At 45.5% G+C, this 23,957-nt stretch overlaps 2 protein-coding genes across 2 annotated transcripts in view; one reads left to right on the top strand and one right to left on the bottom strand.

The window, feature by feature from the left end:
• The first annotated feature begins 11,342 nt into the window (after nt 1–11,342).
• On the top strand, nt 11,343–23,067 carry MEST (mesoderm specific transcript). Its single transcript, XM_023544628.2, has 11 exons — nt 11,343–12,279; nt 14,710–14,789; nt 15,185–15,262; nt 15,384–15,520; nt 15,696–15,754; nt 17,265–17,305; nt 17,823–17,893; nt 18,133–18,234; nt 19,657–19,733; nt 20,685–20,748; nt 21,706–23,067. Exons 1-11 carry the CDS (start codon nt 12,126–12,128, stop codon nt 21,821–21,823), a joined length of 981 nt encoding a protein of 326 aa, XP_023400396.1. The 5' UTR covers nt 11,343–12,125; the 3' UTR covers nt 21,824–23,067.
• A 37-nt stretch (nt 23,068–23,104) lies between these two features.
• COPG2 (COPI coat complex subunit gamma 2) overlaps nt 23,105–23,957 on the bottom strand; it is a 524,466-nt gene continuing 523,613 nt past the window's right edge. Inside the window, exon 24 of the mRNA XM_064289731.1 lies at nt 23,105–23,570. Coding sequence (XP_064145801.1) covers nt 23,440–23,570 — 131 coding nt within the window. The 3' untranslated portion in view covers nt 23,105–23,439. The remainder of the gene's footprint in view (nt 23,571–23,957) is intronic.

Raw genomic sequence — 23,957 nt, 5'->3', positions numbered from 1 at the left:
GGCAAAGCAAGGCTTAGAACAGTGTAGAAATTGTAAATATTATGGGTTCTAAGAAACAGAGCCTTCAGTAATAAAAGACTTGCCAACAAATAAAATGTTTCTGTAGACCAAAAGTTAGATGGTGTTGCTCTGGTTCTAGGTGGACAGTTGAGGCATCCTAGTGACGCATTGCATTGGGAAAATCTGCAGCAAAAGACCCCTTTAAAGTGTTAAAAAGCAAAGATGTCACTTTACAGACTAAAGGTGCACCTGACCCAAGCCATGGTGTTTTCAATCGCCTCATATGCACGTGAAAGCTATACAAGGAATAAGGAAGACCGAAGAAGAATTGATGCCTTTGAGTTATGGTGTTGGCAAAGAATATTGAATGTACCGTGGACTGACAAAAGAATGAACAAATCTGCCTTGTAAGTACAGACAGAATGCTTCTTATAGGCATACTTTGGACATGTTACCAGGAGGGATCATTGCCTGGAGAAGGATATCATGCTTGGTAAATTAGAGGGTCAGCAAAAGAGGGGAAGACCCTCAATGAGATGGGTTGACACAGTGGCTGCAACAATGGGCTCAAGCATAACAAGGATTGTGAGGATGATGCAGTACTGGGCAGGGTTTTGTTCTGTTGTACATAGGGCTGCTATGAGTCGGAACTGACTTAACGGTACCTAAGAACAACAACAACAGTTACTTGCTAGTTTCTCAGCCATGTGGTCTCTTGGTGCCATCTTGAGTCCCTGCCCCTCTGTACTCTGGCAGACTTTCACCCCTTGGAACTGCTATAGAACTTTGTTCACAGCTGTATATTTCTTTTATCACATTGCTTGTTATCAGCTCATATGAGTAGCTCTACCACTGGATTGAGGGCTACTGGAAGTTCTTAATGTCATCAACAACATAACAATAACAGTAATGGCAAATATGGTGGCGTAGTTGTTAAGAGCTACAGCTGCTAACCAAAAGGTCGGCAGTTCGAATCCACCAGGTGCTGCTTGGAAACCTTATGAGGCAGTTCTACTCTGTCCTACAGGGTTGCTATGAGTCGGAATCGACTCAACACCGGTGAGTCCTATATTATAGGCAATCTCTAAGTGCTTTATACTTGTTGACTCATTTAGACCTTACATCACAACCCTCATAATATCTTGGTATCTCCATCTCTGTCCACGTCTTGAACATTCTATGGTGACTCTTTCAATTTAGATTTTTCTTCCCTCCCACTTACCCAGAAGGGGTTTTGAAAAAAAACTTAGTCGTTATTGGCTTACAGTTTGTAAATTCCTTAGCAAATGTAATCATAACATCCCTATAACAACAGATTATAGAAAATAACAGCAAGATTGTTTTCTCATTAAGCCTGACTTCAAGAGTATTTATTTGGACTTCTTTGCAAAAAGAAGATCAACTCTGGATATTAGTTTAAATTAGAACACTCAATTGTCATCCACAGTGGATAAGAGCTATGGCTGCTAACCAAAAGGTCAGCAGTTCAAATCTACCAGCAGCTACTTGGAAACCCTATGGGGCAGTTCTACTCTGTCCTATTGGTCGTTATGAGTTGTAATTGCTTTTTTTTTGGTTCAGAGTAGAAAAGCTATGTGTTTTTCCTTTAAAGAAAAACTTAGCAAGCAGTAATAGTTTTAAAAATTGACTCATAATTTTCAAATATTTTAATTCAAGGCTTTGAACTAATCTGTTCTAGTTCGAACAACCCCTGCTGAGAATTTGCATTTCTACCTCAGACATACTGAATTAAAATTGACATCTTAACAAGATCCTCAAGTGATTCTTATGTATAGCTTCCTGGGAATTTGTTAAAAATTCAAATTCTCAGCAGGGGTTCAAACCGGACCGAACTGACTCACAGTCCTGGTTGAATTCTATAAACCCTTCTAATGAAAGGTTTCCAGTGATCAGACAGATATGGGTTCGAGTTCTAGCTCCACAACTTACCAGCTCTGCAATAAATAACAGCAAACGTTTTAATTTTTTTATGGGCCAGTGGTGTCTGTCCGGGACATAGTATTCCATAAATGTTTGCTATTTTTCACTTTTACGATCATTATTATAAAATGAGGGTTGGCAGAAGGGACACAGAAATGACATGCTGTCCCTGTTTTCAAGGATCAGAACAATGTGGTAGGAGGGGCACGACAGCTCTGAAAACATCATCACGACACAGTGATGTTGAAGTGTGGACAAGGGACAGGGTTAGCACAGAGGAGGGAGTGACTGTTTCTGTGAGAGGGATTCAGGGAAGGTTTATCAGAGGGTGACAACTAAGTTGAGTTTCAAAGAATGAATAGGAATTTTATTTTAGGTAGCCGAAGTGGCAAGAAACCAAACTGAACCCACTGCCATCAAATTGATTCCGACTCATAGTGACCCTATAGGACAGAGTAGAACTGCCCCATAGTGTTTCCAAGGAGCAACGGGTGGGTTTGAACCGCCAGACTTTCGGTTAGCAGCCAAGCTGACTAACCACTGTGCAACCAGGGCTCCTAATAGACAAAGTGGAGAAGGACATATTTGTCAGGGAGGAAGAACACCTGTAAAGACATGAGGAAAGGAAACTGCACAGTGTTTTGGAACCATAATTAGCAATGTTCCTATAGGGGCATGAGGCTTTGGGGGTGGGAGAGGTGGAGTGAAGGGATAGGAGAGCAGATTGTAGAGGATGTCAAGGGCCCATGTTTGGAGTATTTTGCTACCAAGCTAGGAGCTTGACTTCAGCATTGGCAACAGAGTGTCATTAAAGAGTTTTAGGAAGAAAAGAGATGTGATCCGATTTGCATTTCAGAAAGATCACTTTGGCAGGTATGTGAATGATGGATTGGGAAGTGACAATGATGGAGGCCTGGAACCCAATTAGGAGGTCGTCCAGGTGAGGAAACCCTGGTGGTGTAGTGGTTAAGAGCTACAGCTGCTAACCAAAAGTTTCACAGTTTAAATCCACTAGGCGCTCCTTGGAAACCCTATGGGGCAGTTCCACTCAGCCCTATAGGGTCCCTCTGAGTTGGAATCGACTGGATGGCAGAGGGTTTGGCTTTCTTTAGTCCAGGTGAGGAAACCCTGGTGGCACAGAGGTTAAGAGTTATAGCTGCTAACCAAAAGGTCTGCAGTTCAAATTCACCAGGCACTCCTTGGAAACCCTACGGGGCGGTTCTAATTTGCCCTACAGGGTCGTTATGAGTCGGAATTGACTGACAGCAACAGGTTTGGGTGTGTGTGTGTTTTTTTTTTTTTTTTTATGAAGGAAAAGTGCTTAGGTCTTCTAAAATTTTATTCTCATCCATCCAGTTCCTTAAATGATGTTCAAAGGCAGGATCATAGCCGTCCATTACATGCCCTTTGCAATAGGTGGCGCTGACGCCTGCCAGGGAGAAGGCGGCAGCTCACGCTGGCTCCAGGCAAAGGGCTCACGCAGAGGCAGCAACGCTCTGGCCCAGAGCTGGATGTTCAGTGGCTCGGCTGGTCCCCTCTGGTAACCGGGTTAAGACCAAGAACTTCTGGCCCCGGGAAGCACATGTACAACTGGCTCCCCCAAACATGGAGTCTTGTAGCCCAAGTTTTACCTGAGGAGTCCGTCAGGGAGGAGTAGATCCCCCACGCTCCCCCTCCCAGCCCACCCTAAGAGTGGGTTCGGCCATACTTGGGGCAGGTGGCTCCTGTGCGTGGGCCACACCTGCCAGCTGACAAAGCTTTGAGAGGTGGCAGCCCAGGCGGGTGTGAGGACACGATGGGGCTGTGGTACTGCCTGGGGCTCTCGGTGGCCGCACGAGGTGTGCCGCGCCCGCTCGAGGGCCACGTGGGTGACGCAGTGCCGCACTTGATCACCATCTCCCGGAACCCCGAGGTGGGACAGAAGCACTGAAGTCCCTACCCCTCCCTTATCACTGTTCGTTCATTCTGTTCTACCAGGGCATTGGGATGCAATATCTCCGGAGGCCGCTCCTTCCCACCTTGGCCCTGCCGCCGTGGTGGTTAGTGAGTTGGCGTGCACCCCTGTGCGCACGAACGGCGAGGGGCGCGGGGTGGCAGCCAGGGACGAGGGGTGCGACCGCAGTGCAGAGGGTGGAGGTGTTCTGTCCGAGCAGGGGCACCAGCGGGTGCTGTATTCCTGCCCCCGCCCCGGCGCTGTGACCGCTGGGATAGCTCGGCAGCAGTAGGGGCAGAAGACCAGGGCGCGCTGGGTGGGGAGGACAGCTGGAGAAGGTGTGAGGCGAGGATTGCAATCGAGAAAAAGTGGAACACCTGTTTGTGGGGTGACTCATCCAGGCTGGGGGGATACTGTAACATGGAAAGTTGGTGTGGGGTGGGGGGGAAGAGCGCGTTGTGTGCTGTAGCCTTTTCTTCCGCCGGCAACTAGGAAATTTCTGGGGGGCGGGGGATGCAGATCTGAAAGAAAGTAGCTGTTTCCTTCGAGAACTCTAGTAAGCTTCAGATAGGATGGTATACATGAAACGGTAATTATAAAAATGCAAGATACTGTTAATTAGTCAGAATCCTGCAAACCATTTATCTGGGTGCATGGATAAGATACTCTAGGCACGTGGTACCAGGTATGGGATTATGGGATGTGTGTGGGAATGCACAGGGTGTGTAAAGATACTGTAGGGTGCCCAGTATCACTGTATGGAAGCCATTGTCATTTAGGTTCATCCTATCTGGTGAATGGAAGAGCCAGCTCTTTTGATTCTCTTGTCTGCCATTCATCTTTTGAGCTTTTCAGCCAAGGAATTTTTATTTAAAAGGGCCTGAAGAGGGAGGAAGATGCCAGTCATTTCTGGGATATATTGGTTATACATGGTTGAGAGGGAGGTTGGCATGATCACATTTGTAATTTCTTCCATTTATCTTGCCCTCAGCATGTTGGGCAAAGAGCTCTAGGCTGCCGAGGGAGACTTAGTGAATTTGTTCCTCAGGAAGCGGGATCACCTTGGCCAAGCTCTGAGATCTCTCTGAGCCTTGGTTTCTGTCACATGGGACCACACTTCATAGATCATTCATTCAGCCATGTATCTAGAGCTTGCATGCTGCCACAGGGTTATCCAGCCCTTAGAAACAGGGAACTTATACTGGCCCAAGGTAGCTGAGCTGCCTGGTGCCTCTAAACAGCCCCGACTGTTGAAGAATTCTTTATGTTGAATCGACATCTGTTTCTCTATAATTTGCACTCATCGGAGACATACAGAATGAAATGTCCAATACTGCTTCCACAAATATTTGAGGACTGCTAACACATTTCCTTCCTCCACTGCCTCCACAAGGCTTCTTTTCTTCACACTAAGCCTGCCCAGTTATTTCAGACAGGGAGGCAGTGTAGTGTAGTGGAAAGAACGCTACCTTTGGAGCCAGAGCCCATGCATCCAGCTCTCAGTCCCTCACACACCAGCACTTCACGCTCCGAGCAGCTGTATCTTTCTCTGCAAAATATGAATGAACATACTAATCTAGCTGGGCTATTGTGAGGACGGGGGATAAGTTAGGTAAAGAGCTATGCTCATAGTAAAAACCCATTGCGACTGAGTCAGTTTTGACTCAGTGAACCCATGTGACGGAGTAGAACTGCCCCATAGGGCTTCCTAGGCTGTAATCTTCAGGGAAGCAGAGTGCCATGTCTTTCTGCTGTGGAGTGGCTGGTGGGTTCAACCGCTGACCTTGCAGTTAGCAGGCGAGTGCTTTACCACAGTGCCACCAGGGCTCCTCATGCCCATAGTAGGAGCCTAAAAGTTGAGAGCTCTTGTACCTTCAACCACCTGACATGATTTGCAGTGCAGTTTAGTTTTCTCTGAACAAATTCCTGTTTGTTTGTGTGTCTCTTAGTATCTGCTTTGCAGAACAGAATAAAATACTTTCTGTGAGGTCTGACTAGTGGAATAGGGTTGGGTTAGCTAATTCTCGTTACTTCTCTAATTATAGTGTACAATGGCTTTGGCTTTTTTGGAGCCATAGCACATTAACTCGCTGAGTTTGTCAACTCGAATGCTACGTCTCTTTCACACGTGCCGCTGTTCAGCCAAGTTTCTCCCATCTGGAACTTTTCGAGTTTATTTGAATTGATAATTATGGCTCTTGAAAGTGGCAGTCCCAATTCTGCCTTATTGTCTCCATAGATACCCTTGTGTTTGTCATATTATGGCTCTCCAGTTGGAGTTAGGAAAAAGTATGATCATTAGACCCACGGTACCAACCCTGCTGATCTCATATGTATCAGTGAGATGATAAATGCAGAGATTCTCACACTCATTTTTGTACAAATCCGAGGACTTCTCCCGTGGAACTGTGTTGGCAGTGGAATGCGATAGGAATGTGTGACAGGCTGCTGGGTGGAGGAATCGTGCTGCCTGGGCTGTGGATAAAGTGGGTGTCTGTGAATCCAAGACCTCAGGGGGCACCACAAAGAGCCAGGGGCAGAACTGGAATTTATGGATGGTTATGCGCTGTCTCTGTGCTCCAAGGGGCCCATCCGCTGTACCAGATTTCTCCCCTGTGGAAGAAGCTCCTTCTGGAAGTATGCAGGCACAATTAGAAGATTCATTAACTCTTTGGCTCCTGGGGCATTACTGCCAGCATTTTCTCCCTCGGCTTCTGAGAGCAAATTCCCAGCTTTTTAGCCAAGCTGGTCTTTTCTCAGTCTCCTCTGTGGTTTTCTAAGCCCTTGCTTTGCACTGGAGCATCTTCCAGACGGGAATGCTTTCTCTGCCGAACCAAATTCTGGGTTCCAGGCCCAACCCGATCCAGTTCCTCCTTCCCCAAGGAAGTTATCCCTGGTCATTCTGCCCAGGAGGGTTCCTCTTGAGCGACAGCCTGAAAATTCCACTGGCCTTCAAGATCCATCCCTGATCCCTCCACGGCCCCCAGGTTCCCTTGTCCCCCCCACCCCCCCCGTCTCCCCACTTTTTCCACGTGAGTAGACCTGTCCACGGCCTTCAGAATAAGACCGTTTATGCGGCACTCAGTCCATTAAATAGAAAATTGTCTTCACTTTGAATGCTGAAAGCGTGGAATTGTCTGTGGGACTCATAGGTTCCATTGACAATAAATCTGAAAAATACACAATGCAAAGGCTGTTATTATCCTGTTGTTAGAATAGGCAGTTCTCTGTTGAAAATACGGATTTAAATTTTAAGTAATTCAGTTCTTAAAAGTGGTGGCCCTTAGTTAAAATAGGTAATCCTTGACTTGTAAGGGGACTATTTTAAATTTTGTTAAGTAACCAATTAAGGCCATAAAGGGCTTAACTCCATCTGTGGCTTTTTGTTTTCTTCAGGACAAATTCCAAACTCCTTAGGATGTAATCGGTTTTTCTAGCATAATTTTTTGCCCGTCCGCACTCCAGTCCAAAGGACTGGCCATTTTCCCCAAAGGTCGCTGGGTTCTGCGCTCCGGGACTTTGAGAGGCCATCCCCTCTGGCTGGAATGTTCTTTGTCCCTCTGGTAAATGTCTATTCATCATTCAAGACAACCCTTCCCCCTCCCCTTAATTACTTCCTCCCCTGTGTGCCCTCAAATTCTTGTACTTATTCATGCAGGATTTATTAGGGGCCTGCTTTGTGTCCGGCACTGTGGCGGGCTCCGCCATACAAAGGTGGAGAGGACTTGGGCTCAGCCTTTGAGGGCCTTACCCGTTGGGGGAGGAGGCCAGCCTGTCACAAAATGGTGCCAGGAAAAAAGCATCAGTTCTTGTGCTCCCCGTCCCTTCATGGCATGCACCGGGCTCTAGGACAGGGGCCATTTCTCTTTCCTCTTTGTATCCCCGGCTTTGGGCGCTCTGTAGATGCTAAGTGAGCATTGGGGTTAATGGCCCTCTTAATAGGACACCAGGAGAATTCTATCCTGTATGCGGCCACACTGATGGCATGTTTATCTGTGGTGGTTTCTCTAGTGTTCTGGCGGTGGCCTTCATGTCCCCAGCCCACGGTTCGATGCCCCCACAGGCTCAGCCCCGGCCTGAGCCACAGGGTGCTCGCCTGCACTGGAGTCGCAGCCTGCGCGCTGCTGCCGCGGTGGAAGCGAGGCCTGCAGCGCCCTCGTTGGTGGGAGCTGGGCCTGCGCCTCCATGTGGATTTCAGTTTAAAGCCATAAACCAAACACAGGCACGAAGCGATTATACTCCACTTTTCTTTTTAAAGGCGTAGTAGATGCATTTTAAATGATCACAGATTAAAAAAAAAAATCCTTTCCTCTTTCCTGTACCACTTTGGCCCTTGCGTTTTGATTCAACTTAAAATAAAGGAGAGCTTCGGTATAGGGTCGCTCTGAGTCAGAACTGACTTGACGCAGTGGGTTTTTTTTTTGGTTCGGTGTAAATAATTGGGACGATCACCCTCTTTACGGCACCGCGCAGTGCCGCGAGGGCTGTGGCTGGGTGCCTGGCATGCGGCCCACTTTGAGCTGCTGCAAAGAAAAGGTGCGTGGCGCTGAGGCGGCCACACCAGAGTCCCGCCAGAAATCAGACTTTCTCCAAGTTTCGCCCTTGTTGATAGGCAGCGGCCACCCCATGAATTTGCCCATGTGGGCTGGTGGTAGGGCTAATAGAACTTGTTCCCTAGATGTGGTTATGTTATGCCTTTGGTCCTTACGGGTTTTTAGATATTTAAGGAAGTGTCGGGCACTAGAGAATAACTGCTTTGGAAACAGGGACTTGCACATTTTGGAACCCCCACAGTGCGCGGGACTAGAGCAGGTGCCACAGCGGTATACCTGAGCCCAGGGTCCCCCTGAGCCCCGGTACCCTGAGCACGGCGCACCTCTGAGTCGGTCTGCACCTTAAGTACAGTGGCAATTCCTCTGGGCAGGGCAGCCTGCAGGTGGTCTAAGCGGCAGGGTGGGGGGAGATTGGATTCTGCTGGGAGACAACCAGGGGTCTCATGGGTCTATCGTCTTTTTCTCGGCCCTAACTAGCCAGAGGAGCGTTTCTGCCGCAGACCTTGCTGCTCAGGCCTGGGGGGCGGGAGGACGCAGGGCGGACCTGGCCGTGGAGAAGCTGGTGGGCGGGCGGTAGGCGGGCCCGGGGCGGGGCGCCGGTGGGCTCTAAAAGCGGGCGCCCACTCGCTCTGCAGCTGCCGCGGCAACCAGCACCTCACAGTGCAGTAGCGCGGGCAGAGCCTAGGCGCCTCCTCTGCGGCAGTCGCGCCTCGCGCAGTGCCGCAGCGGACATCCATCCGAGTGAGTGGCCGGGCCACCGGGCCCCGGCGCCGCCCTTCCGCGCTGTTGGCCGCCGCAGTGCCCGCCCGGCCGTGTGCCGGCGCCCTTGCAGCCTGGGCCCGGCGCGGGCGGCATGGGCTAAGGGCAGCCATGGTGCGCCGAGATCGCCTGCGCAGGTGGGTGCGCGCCCCTCTGAGGCGCCGGGGGTGTGGCTGCTTGCGCGGCCACCGGGACCAAGGACCGGCTCGTGGGGGCCATTGTGTCGGGGTGGGCAACCTCGCTGTAGGGGTCCCATGGGGTAGGCGGCAGGCAGGAACTGGGGGCGCATTCCCGTCCGCTGACGGTCTCTGCCTCCTGGAGCAGCCACTCCTGCGCACGTTAGGAGGGTCAGAACTCAGCATTGCCCCACCAGATTTAGGATTTCTAGACCCCGGTATCGCCTAGGCGCGACTTAGAATTTTTAGACCCCCGCGTCGCCCTGATGCGACTTAGGGTTTCTAGACCCCGGGTTCGCCCTGGCGCGACTTAGGGTTTTTAGACCCCGGCGTCGCCGTGGAGCGACTTAGGGTTTCTAGACCCCGGTGTTGCCCGGATGCGATTTAGGATTTTTAGACCCCAATATCGCCCTGGCGCGATTTAGGATTTCTAGACGCCGGTGTGAGTTATCGCGTGGGTGTGATAAGAATTTTCAAAACCTTACCAACAAGGTGTAAGAATTTTTCGGATTTCAGTAACGGGAAGCGCCAGTGAGGATGGCGATGTGACCAAAGTGTCGTAACGTTACCCTGAGTTGCGGTGCGCCGGGAGTTGCGTGGGTGTGCAAAGTAGCTTAGAGCCTCGCAGTAGCGCCCGCTGGGGGGTCGCAGGCTTGGTGGTCTCTGATGAGTGTATTTTTCGCGTTTACAAGGTGAAGCAATCGAGGCTCAGAGAGGTTGATTAATTTCCAGACGGTTTGTTGCAGGGGGTTGCTGAATTTATGCTCTTGACTCTTGGCTCACCAGATCAAGGAGATTTTCGTCCAAATAATGTTTAATCCATTTTGCTTACTGACTGCCAGATTGCGTCTTTGCTAAAAATCCTAAAAATGTCGTTAGGGGCATTTTTACGGATGTAATTAAGACCGCAGACAGCTACCTGCGGGGCTGCTCTTTGCTTGGAGGAGAGAGGGAGGGCGCGGAGGGCAGAGTGGCCCAGCCGAGTGTGCGCGGCTTCCTGGGCTGGTTTCCCCAGCACCAGCCAAGCCTCCTGCGGCTTGTCTCCGAGCCCCTCCCGGCTCTCTGCTGAGTCACTGCAGATCCTCGGCTGCAGGAACGGTGAATGAATGGAATGGGAAGCATAGGGGCCAAGGAGTGGCGAGATGCAAACATACAAACTGCAGTAGAGCAGAGATGTAGCTGAGAAAATGAAATCCTGAACCTAATGCTTTTTGTCATCACGCCTTTCAAAGAACTGGCGTGGGGTGAAATCATGTGCCATGCACTTTGACACGGGCTTTGAAACGTTCTGATCATTTCTAGTATTACCTTGAAAAGTAGGATCAAACTCATTGGGTCTGTTCTATGGACAGATACCTTCGAGAAGAACAAACAGAAAAACCCTAGGGATGCCTAAAAAAATAGGCAGAAGCGCTGTGAATTACAGGTTTATTTATTTAGAGTTAAAAAAAAATATCGTGAGCTGGATTGTCTGTGATGGGTGGGGATTGCCGCCAGATCACAGGTAATGTGGTCAAAGAGTGTGTGTAGAAAGTCACAGAGTGGCATCTGCCAGGGCTTTGACAATTAACTTCTCTTACGTATATCTTTTGTTTCTTGACAACTCTGATTTTAGTTTTGGAGGGTATTGTTTCCATTCTGGCGGTTTTGGGACAACGTCCATCCAACTAATTCTTTCTTTGGTGACCCCCAGGAAGGGCAGGGTTCGTAATTCCTGTTTAGGGCTCCTGCTCATTGTGGATGAGCTGACCAGACCTTTGGAGGCCTGGGCGTGGGTTGATGTGGTATACAGACCAGCATTCTCCTTTCATGTAGCCTCCAAGGACAGAGCCAGCCCCTGGGGCTGCATATGAGCTCTGCCTTATTATGTACTTATTTCTGTGTGTGTGTGGGGGGGGGGGGGGGGTAAATCCTATGAAAAAAATGGGAACTTTTTTTTTTTTTTGCGGGGGGGGGTGGTGATCCTAAGAAATTAAACAAATGGGAACTTCTTCAGGAACCTGCTAAGAAAAGCAGAAGTATAATCTACGGCCCTGACCTCTCAAGAGATTAGAGATTCAGTGTTTTGACAAAGCTGCTTACCTGGGACTGTCCAGTGCAGCCACCTTGTCACATTTACAGAGCCTTTACCCTGAGGAGTTTCTCAGCAGAAATCTAGTACAGTACCAAGTGGGGCTGCATTTGGGCCAGGGAGGAGTTGATAGATAGGAAAAATGAGAAGTCCTCTGTTTAAGGACCTGTGATGTTTAGTACATACACATGCACATAAAACATACATTTAATTTTTTTTTTTTTTTAACATTTTACCAGTGGGGGCCAGTGGGGAGAAGAGAGAACCATTAGGTAAGTATGAGGGAAATTATTTTTTCTATGGGCAGCCTTCATAAAAGCCAGTGAAAAGGTACTCAGTGCTAAGTATGTAATTTTTAAATTAGTCTTCTTTTACCTGACACAAAAACTTCTTCAGCGGGCATCGGGGCGCGAGGGGAGAGGCTGAGAGGCTAAAGGGGAGAAGAGGGGGAGAACTACGCATCAAATCATGTATGTTTTTTTCTTAAAATTGGAAGGGTGAGCAAATACGGTGATTGTTGTAGCGGGCAGAGCAGCACTTACGTTGCTCTTGGCAAACTCTGCTTGGTTCAGCCGGAGGGCAAGGTGGTGCTTGCCTGGGTCAGAACTTTCCCACCCTGCTGCGCCAGCGTGGCCTTGTAGAGTGGACAGCATCCCCCGCCTGCTGACCCCAGTCTCTGCTTCTCCCACAGGATGAGGGAGTGGTGGGTCCAGGTGGGGTTGCTGGCTGTGCCCCTGCTGGCAGCCTACCTGCACATCCCGCCCCCTCAGCTTTCCCCTGCTCTTCACTCGTGGAAGTCCTCAGGCAAATTTTTCACCTACAAGGGACTGCACATCTTCTACCAAGGTGAGAACAGAACTGTTGGCACACTATATATATAGGCACGTAGGTCCCAGCTGAGGTGCTTACTTCAAGTTCATTGGTCTCTGTGGCCCATCAGTGATGGAGGGGATCAAGCCCTTTTTCTGTGTAGTGTGCTCGAGGGAATGGGCTGATTCCTCCTGGACTTGGTAACAGGAAAACTCAACGAGAATTACAGGGGGTGAGGGTAGGGGAGGCGGAATTGAGATTCCAATCTCTGTAGACCTTACATTTTATATGATTTTTCTTTGTAATCTATATAGGAGCCCTGGTGGCATAGTGGTTAAGAGCTCGGCTGCTAACCAAAAGGTCGGCAGTTCAAATCTACCATCCACTCCCTGGAAACCATATGGGGCAGTTCTACTCTATCCTGTAGGGTCACTATGGGTCAGAGTCAACTCGATGGCAATGGGTTTGGTTTTTGGTTTTGACTTATATTGATATATACTAGTTTTCTATTTGGAAACCCTGGTGGTGTAGTGGTTAAGTGCTATGGCTGCTAACCAAAAGGTCGGCAATTAGAATCCACTAGGCGTTCCTTGGAAACTATGGGGCAGTTCTACTCTGTCTTAAAGGGTCGCTATGAGTCAGAATTGACCTGATGGCAATGGGTTTGGGTTTTTTTTTTTTCTATTTAGAGAGCCCCTAGTGGTCACTATGAGTTGGAATTGACTCCAAGGCAAAGAGTTTGGTTTGGTTTTTTAGTATCAGGTAATTCAGAAGCTAAAGCTATCATTGGTTGTCCCCCCCCCCCCCCGTCAAAAAAAATCCCTGATTTCATTTTATTAAATTGTTTTCCACAGATGACATAACTGAATGTGATTTAAGTTTTATGCTTTTGTATAAATGAATTTGCTGATAATTATTATGATGACTTATCAAGTAGTTGCCACATGCCAGGCGTTGAGTTGTTTCCAACCTTCATTATTTCATTGAATCTTTGCAACAGCGCTTGGAGATAGGTGCCATTAACCTCATTTTATAGGTGAAGAAACTAAAAAAACAGGGACTGGAAAAGACTTCTTTTGGGCGGGGGTCAAGAGCAATAACGGAGAATGTCTGTGATGAACCATTTTTCATTATTGCTCCTGACCTCCTCTCATTTGCTCCCCGCGGCTGCGTGACTATATCATTTTTTTTAAAATGTTGGTCGTATAGGTTTTTCAGTGTTTTAAGTAGTTAACATTCAGGGAAATCTTCATGTAGGTAGTTTGTTTTTCCCTTATATTTTCATAGTTATAAATGGAATGATCTTCTTTACATGGATTCTCAAGAATAAGACTCTTAGGTTAAAGTAGATAAACATTTTAATTGCTTCTAACTAAATTATTTTTGAAACCTTATTACCAGATTTTCATGTTGCTGGCAGCATATGATAATTTTAATCCAGTCAGCACAGTATCTTACTGTTTAAATGTTTGGATAATTTAAAAAAGATGCTTAATGATCCTATATTGTCATGTGTATTGAAAAAAAAGTTCATGTCTATATTAATTAACCCTTTTGTAGTTGATAGAATTTGCAATACCTTGAGTGTTATATGTTGATACTGGATTGGGGCTTCTCTGCTGGAAATAAAAATGTTGGACAGACAGCATAAATTAAGGTGCTCACCCGGTTGGGAGAGGATTCCTTATCTTAGAAAATTGTTCTGAAGCCATTAATGATAAAGTACAAAGAGCCTGTAAACATGTTGTGATTGTATACTGTGGTGACGTTTACTTTTAACTTTGAAAAAAATTTGAATATTAATGTTGTTAATAATACAGAATACAGGGAGAGATGGCGGAAGTGAGCTTTTTAAAAAATCTAGATGAAAGCAAATGGCTTCAAGTATATTTACATAACATGTGCTATTTGCAGATTTTTTACATAGGCAGTCTCTGGATTCCGGATGAGCTCTGGTCCTAAATCTGTCTTTAAGTTGAATTTGTATGTAAATCCGAAGTTAGGTACGGTTGGTATCTAACGTCAGTTAGTATATAGTGTATGTTCTATGTGTAAAAGAATTAAAGAATCACTCCCAGATACATTAAAACGTCTTTAACATAATACAGTAATACTAATAATGTTTTGATGTGCATTACAAAGTAGCGCCCGTTTGTTATTACGAACCAGTTTATGGTTTAATATAATAGGCTTTCCGGGGTTGGCTGGTAACTATGGGTTGTAGGTTGGACATTCGTAACCCAGGGACTGCCTGTATACACATTAAAAGAGAAAACAGAGAATCAAACGCCTGTTCTTACCTAAAGCAATAAACTTGCATTTTAAAAAGAAACCTATCATGTGAATTTCATTAATTTGGTCAGGTTGTTTTTTGTTTTTGGTCCTTTATACCAGATTTATTAATTTTACTGTTTTCCTGGTGATTTTGAGAGGTTCAGCCTAATGAATCCCTCTCCTTCCTCCCAGACTCCATGGGTGTGGTCGGAAGTCCGGAGATAGTTGTGCTCCTCCATGGCTTTCCCACCTCCAGCTACGACTGGTACAAGGTAATCAACTCGTGCTTCTAGGTCCTACTATGTCTTAAAAAAATCCCAAACCAAGTGTTTTGTTGTCAGCAATAGAAGCTCTTGCAAATGTGAACTGCTTAATAAAATGAGATTAAATGTAGAGCTGTTTCTCATTTACTAAGGGAATAAAAACTCTTTGGCAATCTGGAAAGAATCATTGCCAAGTTAAAAATGCTGGCGTTCCTCCATCAATAGAGATTAATTACGAAGAACAAAGCACCTTCCAAGAGGATCATCTGTGGGCCTGTGGAAGTTCCACGGCATTCTTCCTTGTTGAAGGCTGCGAGATAAAGATGATGCTCCTGTCCACCTGCAGGTCGGGGAAGGGGACATGCAGGAGCAGAAAGTTCAGATCCTTCATTTTCTTCTTATAGATTTGGGAAGGTCTGACCCTGAGGTTTCATCGAGTAATTGCCCTTGATTTCTTAGGCTTTGGCTTCAGTGACAAACCGGTAAGCTGCATCTATGTGGGCCCACTGTCGGGTTGGGAGTGGGCGTGGACCAAGGGGGCAGGGCCGGCAACGATCTGCACTCAGGACTTCATCCCGCGTCTCCTGGCTTTCCTCTTCTTAGCGACCACACCACTACTCCATATTTGAGCAGGCCAGCATTGTGGAGGCGCTTCTGCGGCACCTGGGGCTCCAGAACCGTAGGATCAACCTCCTGTCTCATGACTACGGAGACACTGTGGCTCAGGAGCTGCTGTATAGGTCAGTGAAACTCTGGACTTCGTACGACTCACAGGTTGCATTAGCTTGAAATGCTGAGGAAAGAAAACTGTTCCTGGGGTCTTTGTAGCCGTTTCTCTTTTGGGAGGTGGTTTTCTGCCACTGTGCTGGTGTGAGTCCTCTGAGTTACACGTGTCTCTCCCCATCCCATTTCCAGGTACAAGCAAAATCGATCTGGGCGGCTTACCATAAAGAGTCTCTGCCTGTCAAATGGAGGTAATTGCCTGGGCGGTAGGTGGAAAGTGGGGTGTAGCCTAGAAGGGACACCTTTAGATGCCACTCATTAAACCCACTGCTGTCAAGTTGATTCTGACTCATAACTCACTGCCATCGAGTCAATTCTGATTCGTAGTGACCCTGTAGGACAGAGTAGAGCTGCCCTATAGGGCTTCAGAGGCTGTAAATCTTTATGGAAGCAGACTGCCACATCTTTCTCCCTCGGAGTGGCTGATGAGTTTGAACTGCCAACCTTTCGGTTAGCAGATGAGCACTTAACCATTACGCCACCCGGGCTCCTCTTTCGGACTCATAGTGACCTTACATGACAGAGTAGAAATGCCCTGTAGAGTTTCAAGGCTGTAGATTTTTATGAGAGCAGACTGCTACATCTCTCTCCTGCAGAGTGGCTGGTGGGTCCTAACTGCCGATCTTTCGGTTAGCAGCCGACTGCTTAACCATTGAGCCACCAGGGCTCCTTATTTAGACGCCACAGTGACAACTAAATGGTAATCTGATGACATTGCAAACAGAGCAATTAAACAAGGGATCTTCACCTTTTTTGTGCCATGAACTGCTTTGGGCGTCTGGTGCCGTTTATAGACCCTTTCTCAGAATAATGTTCTTAAATATAGAAAATAAAATAGGATCACGAAGGAAATTGATTATTGATGTACGATTAATAAAAAATTTGTTATAGTAATATGTGCTTTTTTTTTTTTTTTTTTAAATGCATTACATAGCAAGCTCTGGTGGCGGGGCTATAACGACTATGATAGAGCAGCGAGGAACGTAGATGATGTTTGGTGATACCTGCAACAGCCACGACGGGTTATGAAAATAGTTGAGACGAAGCCGCAGGTGCTTCTAATACTACTGTGGCTTGTTTCCTGAACTCTTCTTACCTGACAGTAATGCCAAATGTCAGCCAGAAATGAATCAGCCCCTGATTAGATTTTCTGGAAGGGTTTCTTTTTCTTTGCGTGCCATCGAGCCTCATTTGTAAATCCATAAATAATGACTCCTGGATACCCTAAGGGTAGATCACCTTCTGCCCGGGAGAGGAGTCTGTCTGTCCCTGTATCAGCAATGCTCATGCCTTTCCCCTGTTGACTCTGAGAGAAACAGGAAAAGGAAAACTCTAGATCTTTTTTAGTACCTATACTTCCTGAAAACCTTCTCTCTGGTTTCCTTTGCACCCCAGATCATTAACACTGTGTGTTCTGAGGCATGGAAGGGCATGCTAAGGGGAGCCGAGCCTGGTCATCGGTGTTATGGACGACCATGCAAATTTCTTCCCGCATTTCCCTACCTCTAAAATGAGAACAGAATCCCAGTGTGCTGTAACTCTTAAACACAGTCCCCTGCAAAAGTAATTAGATAACTATACTGTTTTTATTTGTAATTCTCTTTTTGGCAACAAAGGTCCCAGGGTGACACTGAATAGGATAATGGGCTTGAGTCTGACCTAAAGCTGTTGGTAAATAACAAGTCTCTTCTTCTCCTGCAGGTATTTTTCCTGAGACTCACCGTCCTCTCCTTCTCCAGAAGGTTGGCTCCTCCACTGACTAGATGTTTAGTTTTAAGATTTGTGCAGACGTGAGCAATGCTGCAACCTAAAATCCTTTGCCCCCTTTACATCAGTGAAGTTAGTTTTTTCCTTCTTATGCAAATAAAGCAGGTAGAAATGGTCCCCTACATAAAGCCTATGGCAATTTCTGAGAATAAAAGATCAACAGATATTTGAAGAAGTACAGCTATGTAAAGATTTGTGCAATGAGCATGATATTCAAATAAATTGGAATCCTAGTCTATAACTCGAATAAAACTTAGGGATTTAGGGAGGTATAGAAACGGAATCCTAAAGGGAATCAGGAATAGGTTTGCCTTCCCTAAGAGAAGAATGTGGGTAGGCAAAATAAAAACTAAAACGCCAACAATCAAACCTTTCAGTAGAGGGAGATTTGGCTGAAGCCCCTTTTTAGTTTCCAGTATAAAAGGATTTGTCTTGGTGAGTTGTCTTCTTTTGCTGGACCCTTGATTTTGACTTTGACTTATTTACCTGCAGCTTCTTAAAGATGGAGGCGTGCTGTCACCCATCCTCACACGTTTGATGAACTTCTTTGTATTCTCTCGAGGGTAAGTTGTTGTCGGAGATTGCGCTTATACTTGGCAACAACATAGTGAAAAGCTGCTGCCATTAAAGTTCTGGACCAAATCCCAGGGTTTGATATTTTCAAGCAAAGGCATTGGCCACTTGCCAGGGAAGTAGCAGGAATTATTAATCAGTTAAGGGTTGGACTACATGACCCTCTGATGTTCCAGGCATGTTTGACGTTCTGAGTTCTACTCACACTTATCTTTTTGGACTCTTTCAGTCTCACCCCGGTCTTTGGGCCCTACACTCGGCCCTCTGAGAGTGAGCTGTGGGACATGTGGGCAGGAATACGCAACAATGACGGGAACTTAGTCATTGACAGGTAAGAAATACCCCTTGGCTTTGGTTTTGGTATCGCGTGTGAGACAAATGAAAACAAAGAAAGAAACTGAGAATATAGTGAGCCCTGAGCCTAAGCTGTATGGCACAAAAAGTCTGGATAAACAGCTGTAAACTCTAATGCTACGTCAGTTTGTTACTAACCATTGAGTTTGATAAATCCTCCTTTGGACATTATGCTGGTATTAAATGCTTCAAAATGTTTAATCGTAGTTGTGGAAGGAGCCTAGAGACTCTCTCAAAGCACAAGCCCCTTCCTTTTGTATATCTTTTCTGTAGCAACAGGGACTGGGAAGGAGAGACTTCTCTGTCTTGTACAAAGAGTTTCCATTCCTTGGTTCAAAGACGAGCAGCTTTCACAGAGAGGCAGAGGGATCTAGAGATGGTGATATCCAATGTCTTTGACTGATGGCTTTGTTGGGAATTATGTGTTAGTGGGAGCCATTCCTTCCTCCTCCTTTTGTCCCTGTATGAGATCCCTGAAAATTCATTTTAATATAAACAGTTGGAAAACAAAAATCCCTTTTAAAATTTCACTGTACTCCTTTTCAAGAGAGTCTCTGGGTGGTGCAAATGGCTAAGATGTTCAGCTGCTAACTGAAAGGTTGGTGGTTTGAGTCTAGCCAGAGGTACCTTGGAAGAAAGGCCTGGTGATCTACTTCCAAGAAATCAGCCATTGAAAACCTTTTGGAGCACAGTTCTACTTCTAGACACATGGGGTTGCCATGAGTTGGAAATGACTTGACGGCAAGTGCTTTTTTTTTTCCTGATTTCTCTTTAGAAAGTAAAATACCAACACTAAGAGGTGATATTGGAGGTTCACAAAAATAAGTGTTCTGGAGTTGGCCAGGTAGAGTAATCAGAACACATGAGTTTGAATTCTAAAATGTTACGATATCTTAAATTGTAGAAATGAAGAAACGTGGTTAGATGCAGTACAGAGAATGAAGCTTAAGCTCATAAACTTCTCCACCTAGAATTTCAGAAGTAGAGATCATTTAGTTCAGGCCTCTCATTTTAAGGATGAGGAAACTGAGGTCGACAGATAAGTGTTACATCTCTGAGTCACAGAGTAAGTTAGTAATTGAGCCAATATCAGAGCTTTAGACCCAGGCAGTATTCACATATTGTTCAGACACACCTCAGCCTTCCTGGACCTCATCCTCTGCTTAAGCAGCACACAAAACCATTACTTCTTACGCTGATGATCACTGCCGTAGCCACAGGAAGGTGACCTCCAGATGTTAATAGAAACGGATACATTAAGTGGCAGCTCCCAGGGATGCTAAGTCCTTCTGGCTTAGGAAAACAGATATTGCGGTCTTTGTGGTTCATGCAAGCTTTTGAATCCCTATAACCATAAAGGTTTCTTGCTTCTACTCCTCTTGACTTATTTCTTTTACAGTCTCCTACAGTACATCAATCAGAGGAAGAAGTTTAGAAGACGCTGGGTGGGAGCCCTTGCCTCTGTATCTATTCCCAGTGAGTATTTCTACTCAATCTCCTGATAGGAAAACTATGGGGTCAAAATCATTGCAACTCCTACCACCCCCAATTAGGTTTGTTAGATTTAGCAAATGAGAGTATAGGACACCCAGTTATATTTGAATTTCAGATAAACAACAAATAATTCTTTAGTGTAAGTATGTCCTGTGCAATAACTGGCACATACGTATACCATGGGACATACTTATACTTAAAAAAAATCATTTGTTATTTATTTAAAATACAAATTTAACTGGGTATCCTTTATTTCATCTGACGACATCTGGGACACCAGCGTCGTAGTTGTAAAGTGAGGTGTATAAACACTGCGATACTATTGCGAAGGGCAGCTGGGCTCCCTGTCAGGAGCGGGAGTTAGACTGGCTTCGGTGGTGTGTGTTGTCAACGACTGCCACAGGAAATGCCAAGTCGCTGGGACAGAAGGCGGTTGAGATGTCTGATCAAGAGGCTATAGGTAGTTTCTACTCATTTGTCTCTTTGTTTTTACAGATTTAAAAGAAAAAGGAAATCAGTGTGGTGTCTTGCACATAGTAGCTGGTGCTCAGGAAATTATTGGTTGATTTCAAATCCAAGGGTCAAATATAGCTGAGGAGCTAGAGAGACAGTTAGAGAATAATGGTACCTTGGATTTACAGAAAGAGAATGTTGAAAGTGGAGCTTATTCCTTTTGCTCCAGGGCACGGAAGAGCTGGTGGAAGGACTGAGCGGCTGTATATAGCAAAGAAAGTGCCAACTGGACTAACTGGCTTATTCTCAGCAGTTCCTTGTAGCCTACTTGATAGAAGCAGCTAGGTTTTCTACCATACATTTTTCTATCATTTTAAAAAAAAAAAAAAAAAGGAAATCTTTTTTGGAGGAGTTCATTTTGGGTGGCTAGGAGAATGGATGTGCTGGCTGTCTGTAATTCATTCTTCTTCTCTTTCCCAGTTCATTTTATCTATGGGCCATTGGATCCCGTAAATCCCTACCCGGAGTTTTTGGAGCTGTACAGGTGAGTCTTCCTCAGAGATCTTTGTTTTGCTAGTAACCTTATCCTGACAGTGGACGAAAGAATGATCTGCTGAGGGCCGCTGCTTTAGCCACCGTCTCCGACCTCACTGGTTGTTCATTCAGGAAACATATCATAAAAGATTGAGTTGGGAAATCTTATTTGCACATAAATGTAAAGATCAAGAAATTCAGTTATACATTCTCTTGACTTATGCAGCCTGTTTCCGCTGTCATGGCTACTACATATACATACCACATACGTATGGGTAAGAAAAAGCTATCACGTAAGCCAAAGAATGAAAGTGGGTGTATTTTAAGAAGTGTTTGCTTTGGTCTGACTGTAAAGCCAACTCATTGGCCTAAGTTGAGCTGACCCCAAGGAGAGGCTGAGAAGAGCTTCCTGTGGAGAGGTGCCTTCTTGTTGGTTGTTACTCTCTCTAGGTACTTACTTGGAAGGTGTCGGAATATGAAATCTTGATTATGTCACACAAGAACATTCCATACCTTCATATGCCCTAGTGGAAACAACCCAGAAGTAAATAGCTTCCATCTGATTTTAAACAAAATACCCTCTTTCATCTCCTGGGGGGTATGGAAGATCCTTTGTTATCTTTACTCTTGGGCAGCGAGTTGCCTTGTGGTCCGTTTGTTTGATACCTCATGCTTCTCTAAGGAGCTGAAAATTATCCTGCTTTGGCATTTGTTGCAAATGTGCTATATTTTCAAGTTGTTGTCTGTTGGTTCCTGAACATTTAAAAACTAGTCTTTATACGTCATAAATGGAATTGGCAGGTCTATCTGCCTACGACACATTCAAGAGTAGAAGGTGACTAAGCCCTTTGCTGGTTCCTTCCAGTGTGGTATGTCTGCAGTGGCATTTACTGGGGCTTCCCACTGGCTTACATCTCTCCCCTCCCTCCAGCCTCAAGTTCACCTACATGCTGTTCTCTTCCACTAGGAAAACGCTGCCGCGGTCCACAGTGTCGATTCTGGATGACCACATTAGCCACTACCCACAGCTAGAGGATCCCATGGGCTTCTTGAATGCATATATGGGCTTCATCAACTCCTTCTGAGCTGGAAAGAGTAGCTTCCCTGTATTACCTTCCCTAATCCCTATCTGTTGTGTATATTCCACTTAGAAGCGATGCCCAAAAGAGGTCCTGGCCACTAAACACTTTTCTCTCACAAAAGTCCACTTTACTCACATTGGTGAACAGAGTATAGCAAAAAGCCAGCAGACGCTCCGACTAAGGGTTGACCTGACATTCCGCCTCCCCATTCCCTTGACATCTGATCAAGTGTATGGATTTGACTTTGTCTTTTGTGTTATTAGGAAATTCTGATGGGTACAACTATTCCCTGACGCAGTCAGTAGGAGAGGCAGACATTCCTTTTCATGAAAGATTTTTTTAACAGTCTATGAGCTTTTCTGAAATATTTAGAGATGCTGACTTCTGGTCCCGCCCTAATTGGAATCATAAAGAATGAGAAGGGGCCTTACCTCTCCCTGAGCGGCTTTAGGGGCGCGCGCTTTTAGCGTCTCTGAGCCCCACCGCTTCAGCACGACTCTCCCTTAGCGTGACTTCGAATTTAGTTTCATTAGCTGCTTCTAATCACAGACATTTTGTTACGATGGATTTTAGTTTAAATAATATAGCATTTAGCATATGCTTTAAGACTATGATTTATCCACATGTATACACATATTTTATAAGGGTACTAAACCAGCAGATACTTACTGTGGTAGAATAGTGAACCTTAGTAAACATGTTTAAATTCTAAATAAATTGAACGAAATCTGAACTAAACCCAAACTATTTTCAGAATTTCCTAAAATCACAAGACATGACTGACTAATAGCATCTGTGCCAGAGATTTACTGTTATTCGCTGGAAAGCCCAATTCTAACAGCATGGAACAGCCCAACTATTCCTGCCTAAGTGCTCCTGAGCCTCAGTGGAGGGGAGGGGATCATGGTGTGTCCCAGTCACCACGCTGAATGTACATTGACTCCTTTGATGATGATTGTTTAACTTCTCATTGGTTGTCCCAGAGAGGCTTTCTCATGTAGCTCAGCAATTCCTGTGCTTTACAGACAGGAAAGTTCCAGAAATTTTTAAGAACAAATTCTGAAATACTTTTGAGCAAATGGTGCTGGATACTTTTTTTTTTTAAGGCACAGTTTCATTGTCTTAGTCAAAACAAGATTAAGTGATTATTTTAAATTCTTTTTTTTTTTTTTATTAGCAGCTTCAATATAACAATGAAAGTGGAATCAGTGTTTATTTTCTATTAATAAAAATGAATTTTGACAAAAGCGGACTCTGGCTTCCCCTCCCCCACCACCCCTCTGAGATAAAAATTTTCAGGAGCTTTCAGAAGCACATTAAATTAAACAATATAATGAAGTCAAGCAGCTGGGGTATAGAACAGTACTTAATTTTCAAGAGCACCCAAAGCTGCACTACCATACCAAAGTTGACCACGTGTAATAAAAAGGGAAAGAAAGAACAAGAAAAAGCCACCATGCACAAGACAGGCATTTGCTTGATCTGCTGGCTTAGGGCTAAACATTGAATTTGCTGCTTCAAAAGCATCAATCTTTACAGGGGTGATTCTGGGAAACTCACGCCACTAGCTTAAGCCTGCTGACAGCGTGTACACCAGCTTCATCGTGCCCAGTAGAAACTTATCCAACAGAAGCCAAGATAACATCTACAGGTGTTCTTTCTTTGCTTCTGACAGTCACCTGCATGGTCACTCCATCTGCTAAGGCCAGCCTGGACCTTACCAGTAAATCATAGCCACCTCTGAACACACCTGAGAGAAAACAGTGAGGAAAAGCAGATTAAGAATGCCAAACAAGCTCTGAGTACTGAAATCTACCATGGTCTGCCTGCATCTCCTTCCTATTATCTTTTAGGTTGTCTTTTCTGGAGATTTGTGTTTATGGTGGGAACTGAATCCTACAAACAAATTCTAAATTTTTATATTCCCATGATACCAGGTGCATAGAAGGTATTCAATAATACTGATTTGTAGTACGCAATCGGGGCCAGGGGAGGGGGTGGGGGCTGGGTGGCATCGGTATCTGTGGGAGAGATTTAAGTAAGTGTTTTAGGCCAAATAACACCTTAAAGGAATAACCTAAGAATCGTATGCAAATTAATTAAGCTGCTAAAACAGATTACTCATTTTGACTGGGCT

This window comes from Loxodonta africana, chromosome 8 (assembly GCF_030014295.1).
Source record: "Loxodonta africana isolate mLoxAfr1 chromosome 8, mLoxAfr1.hap2, whole genome shotgun sequence".
In the NCBI taxonomy this organism is placed as follows: Eukaryota; Metazoa; Chordata; class Mammalia; order Proboscidea; family Elephantidae; genus Loxodonta; species Loxodonta africana.
Note: the sequence above shows the minus strand (reverse complement) of the source record. Positions and strands in the feature narration are given on the sequence as shown.

Bases quoted from the DNA above. Each gene is read 5' to 3' on its own strand.
- MEST (XM_023544628.2), top strand. From the start codon at position 12,126: ATGAGGGAGTGGTGGGTCCAGGTGGGGTTGCTGGCTGTGCCCCTGCTG. The intron at 14,790-15,184 runs GTAATCAACTCG...TTCTTCTTATAG, and splicing joins CCAGCTACGACTGGTACAAG to ATTTGGGAAGGTCTGACCCT. The intron at 17,306-17,822 runs GTTGGCTCCTCC...ATTTACCTGCAG, and splicing joins GTCCTCTCCTTCTCCAGAAG to CTTCTTAAAGATGGAGGCGT.